General features: G+C 42.2%; 2 protein-coding genes across 2 annotated transcripts in view; both read right to left on the minus strand.

The window, feature by feature from the left end:
• LRIT3 (leucine rich repeat, Ig-like and transmembrane domains 3) overlaps window positions 1–3,958 on the minus strand; it is a 34,187-nt gene extending 30,229 nt beyond the window's left edge. Inside the window, exon 1 of the mRNA XM_004703461.2 lies at window positions 3,843–3,958. Within this exon, the coding sequence (XP_004703518.2) occupies window positions 3,843–3,958 (116 nt within the window). The remainder of the gene's footprint in view (window positions 1–3,842) is intronic.
• A 3,811-nt stretch (window positions 3,959–7,769) lies between these two features.
• The window catches only part of RRH (retinal pigment epithelium-derived rhodopsin homolog), a 25,633-nt gene continuing 24,859 nt past the window's right edge, over window positions 7,770–8,543 (minus strand). Inside the window, exon 5 of the mRNA XM_004703460.2 lies at window positions 7,770–7,884. Coding sequence (XP_004703517.1) covers window positions 7,770–7,884 — 115 coding nt within the window. The remainder of the gene's footprint in view (window positions 7,885–8,543) is intronic.

Consider the following 8,543-nt stretch of genomic DNA (forward strand, 5'->3'; position numbering starts at 1 on the left):
TGGCCTTTAGGAGTGTTTTCCGGTTGAGTCTGATGGGGTGCCAAGCCCTGGCCCCAAAGTCTATTTTTGGTATTCCCTGGGGACTTTGTTGCTCTGTTCCCCTTGCTGTTCTGTTGCACGCCCTTAGTGTTTTGCCTCGGTGTGGTGGGATCAGATCAGGCGGGATTCCCACATTGTGTCTCCAGTGTTGTCCCCTCTAGGGCTATGGGTCAGTGAGGGTTGTCTTGTCTCATAGTGGGGACGGCCATATGGTCTTCTCTGTGGACTGGTGCTCTGAGCGGAAATATCATCAAGGCTTGGTGGGCCAGGATGTGCTCCACTCTCTCTTATTCCCCCTTCATTTGCTCCCGTGTGCTCTGATGAAACATGTCCCCCTCCCTGAGCTGCAGCTTCAGTGCTTCCTCTGAAACAAATTTTTCTGGGGGGAGGAGCAGGTGTCCAAGGTATCCATGTAGTTGGGATTGGGGCCAGCCCCTCAGACCTCTCCCCTGGCTCCCTCCTCCATGCCACATGATGCATTCACATCTTGGTGCACCGGGTTGACCAGACTTCAACCCTGTCTTCCTCTTTTTCATGAACCCTCTAGTTACCAAGCATGATGCCTTTTACCTGGGTCGAGTCCCTCCTCTTACAAGCCCAAAGCACTTGATATGAAATCTCACCATCCTTGCTTCTTAGGAATGTTCTGGTTGTATGTCACCCAAGAGAAATTTGGAGACACATATTACCTTATTTTATCATCAAAACAGCCCAATGAGGTAGATATTGGGTCACAGAGAACAGCACCAACTCCAGAGTCAGGCTAATCTAGGTTTCATTCTAAGACCGCCGCTTCCTCTGGGGCCGTGGAATGGCTCTTTGCCAATATCTCCACTGCCCTTCTCTGTATGGCACTGTTGTGATGATTGAAGAGGAGATGAAATTGTATAGCACAGACTATGCCACTGCTGTCACCAACCCCATTTTGTACAGATAAAATAACAGACACTCACCAGCATTAGGTAACTTCCAAAAGTCACACAGCTAGTGGGCAACAGGATCACATTTCAAGCCCATAACTGTCCACACAAACTCCACAATGCTCTTACCCTCTTTCAGAAGTGGTCCCTTTTTAAAAACATCCCCAATGAACATTGTGCATTCATCCTTTTATAAGCGGGACCACTTACTATAATTTTTTATTTACAAAATCATTCTCTTAGCACTAGATGCTGCGTTTGAGCACAATCCTGTGCACTGCTTTCCACTTCGCTTCAGAAAGAAACCAGACCGTGAGTTTACTCCTTTCTCCTACTCACTCCCTGAAGTGACCTTCAGCCAGGCACGCGGCCGTCTGATTTATGGGCATGTGCAAAAGAGCATAGAAAAACAAGCCTGCCCCACAAGTGGGTTCAAGTTTGAGGGACCACAGACTTCAGATTCATTTTAACCTGGAAGAAACTGGTTGCTCGTGTATACACTCACCTCCACAGAAAAGCTAACACACTTTTACATTCTGCATTGTAAAATACACTCCACAGGTAGCAAGTCAGAACAGTAAAATGGCCATTTAGTAAAACACTGTGTTTTAAGAGGAATCTGCAAAAAGCACAATGAATGGTGGTAGCATCTCCTTTCTATAACTTTAGGAGGAGAAGACCCTATGAGGATTGTTGCTTTCTTTAGCAACCACCTTTTGCTCTTTATCGGCATTACAAACTCCAGCACTACATTACCCAGAACAGTAGCAGTTTCCATTCAAGTCAGTTTCCAGTGTGCTGTCATGGAAAAAGTGCCAGGGTTGGAAGTTAAACATCTCAGGTCTTTATGAACCCAACCACCACATCAACCCAAAAATGTGACCTCGGAGAAGTAATCTCTAAATTGAAAGGGGTAGGAATAGATTATTTCTACATTCATGCCCGGCATAATATTCTATGGTGGTTTCGTTTTTGTTTTTGTGTTCACAAAACCTGTCAAATAATGGGCACCCTGTAGAAAATAAAATATTTCTGTAATTGTTTTCTCAAAAGCACCCTAGTCTGAGCCATTAATTGCTGAACATAGTGGCAACCCAAAACCCGAACCAAACTCACTGCTATTGAGTGGAGTTGAATTCACAGAGACCCTGTAAGTTACCCATGTGTATTTCCAAGTCTATACTTGTTTATAGGGAGTGGAAACCCCATCTTCCTCCCAAGGAGGTAGTAGCTGGTGGTTTTGAACTGCTGATCTTATGGTTACTACTATGCATAATCCACTACACCACCAGAGCTCCCTTTATTTGGTAATAGGACTTTGCTTTATTCTTCTCATTGTCTTTACCCACCCGAGGAGTATTTCAAGAAGGTACAAAGGATGGGTTGATGTAAAGGTTATAGGAAAAACAAAAAAGTACTCAAGAATTAATGTCTTCATTAATCCTATTCATTTATTTGAAAGTTTTGAGTCACAGATGTTGTGATTCTTCAAACAAATTACTTTAGTTAAGAGACTTCAACCAAGTCAGAAAATACCTGATTTTGTTGTTTCAACCAAGTCAGAAAATACCTGATTTTGTTGCTTCAACCAAGTCAGAAAATACCTGATTTTGTTGTTCAGGTACTTTGTTCGCTGATGCACATGATAAGTGAAGAGCTATGCTCACTTCATAGGCAGACGCCAAGTCACCCAGAGGTTATCTCGGAGGGTGAAGTTCCTTTTTTTTTTTTTTTTAATCATTTTATTAGGGGCTCATACAACTCTTATCACAATCCATACATACATCAATTGTGTAAAGCGCATTTGTACATCATTCTCAAAACATTTCCTCTCCACTTAAGCCCCCGGCATTAGGTTCTCATTTTTCCCCTCCCTTCCCGCTCCCCTCTCCCTCATGAGCCCTTGATAATTTATAAATTATTATTTTGTCATATCTCCCTGTCTGATGTCTCCATGTCTTTTAAACGTCTTTACTTTCTAAGTTCTAGTAGCCTAGAAACCAAGGTGAGCAATTCTAATTAGGACTCTCTCTAACTTCCCTCTGGTGATCTCCCTTCATACTTCATAAAGTCCACCCAGATGGCACTGATATTCCTCAAAATGAAATGGAAAACCTTTGAAGAAATGGTCTGGGCCCGCCCAGCAGCTCTGATCAGCACAGCCTCCTTAAGAGGTCTTAGAGCTGAAAGCAGAGCTGGCCACGCACACTGAAATGGTGTGACTTCCTGCGAGGGACATTTTATGAATATGAGCACATGAATATTTTCCTACCATAAATGTATTTGAGACCATTCTAAGAGCTGAAGTGGTCAAGATGAAAACAATAAAGACGTTTTGAGCAACTAAATAGGACCTGCCAGAACCAACATCATTAATTCAAAGCTTACAGGTAAAACTCACCTTTGAGTATTCGTCACAATTTGCTTTCAAAATAAGTCATCCTGTTTGAGCCCATTGTCTAGGAATACCCTGCTTCCCTAAAAATAAGACAGTGTCTTATATTAATTTTTGCTCCCAAAGATCAAGGGATGTTGTACTTTCGGGGAAACAGGGTAGGTAGAATACTTATTTTCAAGGGATGTCTTATTTTTCCATGAAGAAGAATACGGTACACATTTATTGCTTATTGTTTTATTAAAAGAGACCTCACACTTCCTGCCTGCTCCGGCCGTGCTGCGTCCAACAGTGAGCTGCGCTGCGGTGCCCGCTGCTATGGTCTGGTAGCTGCTGGGTGCCTTATTTTCGGGGAGGTCTTATTTTTGGCGGGATGCCTTATATTTCAGCGAGAGGCCAAAATGTAAGTAGGTCTTATTTTCGGGGGATGGCGGACTTTCGGGGAAACAGGGTAGGTAGCATACTTGCTAGCCAAAAGAGGAGCATACCTTGATCCTGAGCCAGCCTGTGTGTCCGGATCGTCGCAGGTGCACTGTGAGGGACAGGAGCAGCCCACCTCTTCCGTGAGACTAAGTAAGACACACAGACACACCAATGCATGCATTGCTCCTCGGAGAGGTTATGTGAGCAAAAGGTAAAAAGCCAAATCCTAAGCATTCAGACACTAGGTGCCAGGAACGCGAACATCCATTTCTGTAATAGCAGATTACACAGGATTAACTGAGAGCTGTAGTTACTTAACCTTCAAGTGTATTTTGCAGGGGATCAGCTGACCTAGCCTTTGAATACAGTTTCAACAAAGTCCCATTTTAAAGTAAAGGAAAACTAAACACATGTCAGGAAAACTTCAATAGATTTCTAGGGAAATTGCATAGTAAATCCCTTTTCTCAGAATGTAATGGCCACTATACCTGGAGATGTTAAAGATACATGTTAAAATGTTAAAAATACATGAATGAAGAAAATGTTTTCAAATCGACTGTTGTGATGATTTCCCAACTTTTTTTTTTAATTTACTTCAGTTTTTTTTTTCTCTCTGGTTTATTTTTGTTTTGTTTTGTTTTTAATCAATTTATTGAAGCTCATACAATTCATCACAATACATAGATCAATTGTGTAAAGCACATCTATACATTTGTTGCCCTCATTATTCCCTAAATTCGCTTTCCTCTTGGGTTCCCGGAATCAGCTCATTTTCCTTTTTTTCCCCTCCCCCTCCCTTCCTCCTCCCCTCTTCCCCATGTACCCTTGATAATTTATAAATTATTATTGTATCTTATATTACACTGCCTGGCGTCTCCCTTCACCCACCCCTCTGCTGCCCGTCCCCCAGAGAGGAGGTTATATGTAGCTTCCTGTGATCCAACTCTTTTTAATACTACATTTAAACCACTAATTTGAATGATATATGTGAATATATGTCAATAACATTGTTTACATTTTGTTAATGCCTTGACAAATGCTGAAAAATACTGTAGGCTATTTATATGCAGTAACATTATATATTTTGTTTTCTGCATTTGTTTTTTAAGCAGCAATCCAGTTTTATAATATGTAGTCTTAAAGACTGAAGTACCTACGTGAGATCAGTGTTAACATGCTGTTTATAGACATTCCAAAAGTCAAGTCAACAAAGCTGTGTCCATAGATGTTGCTTTGTTTTTAAGAAAAACTCTTCTTCACTGAAGAACAAGACTAGAGATTTCAGTCAGAGCATGTCCTAAGACTCTTCCAGAGCCTCCAAGTACAGAGTGAAGTTTGTCGCAGTGAGATTAATTTTAATAAAGGCAATTACCTTCATTCAGGGAGATTCGTATTCTCCTCGAGCACTCCCTGCTGACATGGAGCAAAACCTATACTGAGCTTCAATTGCCAATTCATTTAGCAACACGAGATGCCATCAGAAAATGAAAATTTAGATTTAAGAATAAAATGATTCCCACACATCATGGAGTGATTCCCAAGGATTAAGGTAGTAGACGTATATGCCGTTCATCTTCTCCTTGTTAGGTGCCCTCGAATCGGCTCAGACTCATAACGACACTGTGCACAATAGAAGGAAACACTGTCTGGTCCTGCGCCATCTTCGCCATTGTTTGTATGTTCGAGCCCACTGCTGCAGCCACTGTGCCAATCCATCTTGTTGAGGACCTTCCTCTTTTTCATGGCCCTTCTAATTTACCAAGCCTGATGTCCTTCTCCCGGGACTGGTCTCTCCTGACAACATCTTTTAAACCAAAAACTCTTTAAACACACCGATTCTATAAAAATAAGAATATGTAGAGAGGCATTATTTAGGAATGATAGAATTTACATAGAAGCAATAGTCAGACATGCCTGCTCAATTTAAATAAAATCCTTCATGTTTTCAGATTCTGCCCATTTATGTGTTCATTAAATATTTACAGCGCACTTACTTTTTACCAAGGAGCCCTGGTGGCATAGTGGTAATGCATTGGGCTACAATCCACGAGGTCAGCAGTTCAAAACCACCAGCCACTCCATGGGAGAAAGGAGGCTTTCTACTCTCATAAGGCATTATAGTCTTGGAAACCCACAGGGGAAGTTCGACCCTGTCCTGTAGGGTCGCTATGAGTCACTATTGACACGATGGCCATGAGTTTGGTTTTGAGTTTTACTTTGTGTCAAGCACTGGACCAAGTACCTGAGGTTCAAAGATGAATAACACACAGCCAGTAAACATAGGAACTCGTATCAGAAAGACAGAGTACTGAAGAAACACAAGAGAAGAATACCCAACCCAGTCTGTGTTGATCAAGAGAGGCTTCCTAGGGTAGTCTGTACCTGAGCTGCCTGCTATAGGCTGCACGCTGATTTCTTAGGAGAAAACACCGGACGGTACTGATGCAAGCAGAAGGAACAGCATACACAAAGGATGGAATGGAAGCGACAAACCAGAAGTGGTCTTCAGAGAACTGCAAGCAGTCCTGGTTGCTTGGGCATAAGATTAGAAGCAGAAAATGTTTTGTTTTATTTAAGATAAAAAAACACAAGGGAATAGAAGACAAAACTGGAGACCAGGCAAGAAGAAGGTCTCGAAGGAAGGATCTTACATGTGCTAGTAAAGAGCTTGCTCTGAACCTGTAGGCCACATGATCATTGTTCGTGGAATTCTCTAGCAGCTGTGTGGAGGGACATTCTAGATCAGAGGTCAGCAAACTGCAACTTTTGAGCCCTATCTGGTTCTTTCAGTACGTACATGTGGCTGCGAAGTAAAATGGGAAATGAAAATCAACTAATCATACTTTCGTTTAAAGGATATTATTCAGAGGATGGTGACTTCGTTTATTTGTCAATATATATTTATGGCTCTCAAATAATTTTCAGATTGTTGGGAGGGACAGGGTTGGCTCTTCCATCTCAAAAGTTTGCCTACACCAGGCCTAGATAAAGCAATTAAGACAGGAAGGAGACTTCCATTAGCCTTGGTGGTTGCCGTCTAGGGGAGTCCAATGAGGTCTCAACCAGGACAAGCCGAAAACAGCGAGGAGAGGAAGGAGTTGGCGATGAAAATGCTCCACGAAACAACTTGGAAATAAAAATGCTTTTAGTACATGTAGGAATAAAGATGGAGTCCACAAATTCACTCAATGTCTAATTAATATTTATTGAGTTCCTACTATGTGCCAGGTAAAACGGGTCTAGGTGCTGAAGATAAATCAAAAGAACAAAACAGACCACAATTCCCATTCTCCTGGGGATCAAAGCTAGTGTCAAATGTGCGGACCTGCGTGTGCAGAAAAGGGTCACTGGGAAGTGCAGAGCACGTGGCAATCTGCACCACGATGGCAGCGCTCTGCACCAGACGTCAGAGCATTGATCGACGCGCGTGATTTAAAAGCAACTCGTGTTTAATGGCCATTTAATCATTCTTGCTAAATTACATGTAAGCTGATAGTGGCAAAATGTTTAAGATTTTAAGATCCAAAAAAAGTTTTAATCTACTTTGGAATATCCAAAAACGCATTAGAGTAATGAATCATTACTATATATTATGTTACTAATTATTATTGTGATTAATCTATCCTCATATTAAAATAGCAGCTCTTTCTCCTCTAGAATCTCGGCGAGTAGACAGCCCATCAAGTCAGCAGGCCGTCGGTGTGATGAAGTGCGTACTGACAGGGAGCAGAGGGCAGAAGCCTCCGTCTCTGGCATCCAGGTCTGTCAGAAGTTGAGTAACGAGTTTACATATGGTGAGAGAGAGCAACGTACACTACACATCCACTGCACAAACAGAACTGTGTGCTCTGCGTGAGGAATTTTCAATCCTATAGGACATTCCTGTATGCCAACATGGGGATTACATGGACCCCATGTAATATAACATCGAGACATCGCAGAAAAATAACAAGGAAATAAAGTGTTTCAATCATGCGTGCTTCTCTCTTATTTCAGAGTCTTCCAGAAGCCATTGGGTTTTGAGATACATTCATGGGTAAAATACTTGTCACACGCCTTGCTTCCTGAGGCTGGCACTGGAGCAAGGCAAACATTGCCCTCCGGAACCTGTGATAAAGGAGGGAAATCACAGTTATTTCTGACTCTTCATACACCTTCCCAAGAGGCATATCACAAAAGAGGTGACAGGCATTAAGAGAATACTAAGTTGGACATTGAAGAATCCAAGCATTTTAATTATGATGCTGGTGAAGACTATTGGAAATACCATGGACTACCAAAAGAACAAACAAATCCATCTTGGAAGAATTCTAACTGGAATGCAAGGATAGCAAGACATCATCTCAAGTACTTTAGACATGTTATCAGGAGACACCAGTCCGTGGGAAAGGACATCATGATCGGTAAAGTAGAGGAGCAGCACAAAAAAGGAAGGACCTTGACAAGAAGAACTGACTCAGTGGCCTGAGCATAAGAACAATTGTGAGGGTGCTGCAGGAGAGGGCAGTGTTTCAATCATTCATACTTGGGGTTGCTATGGATGCACCTAACAAGGCAATAAGCAAGCAGCCCTCACGGCACAATGGTTAGGCTCCTGGATGCAAATCAGTAGTCTGCCCACCAACCACTTCCTGGGGGCAGTTCTACTCTGCCCTGCAGGATTGTGATGAGTCAGAATTCATCTCAGTGGCCATGGGTTTGGATTTTGTTAAGGCAATACCAAACCAGACTCACTGCTAGTGTGTCAAGGACAACTCATAGCAACC

Source organism: Echinops telfairi, unplaced genomic scaffold, assembly GCF_000313985.2.
Source record: "Echinops telfairi isolate 266 unplaced genomic scaffold, ASM31398v2 ScPeMD7_7468;HRSCAF=8506_0, whole genome shotgun sequence".
NCBI lineage: Eukaryota > Metazoa > Chordata > Mammalia > Afrosoricida > Tenrecidae > Echinops > Echinops telfairi.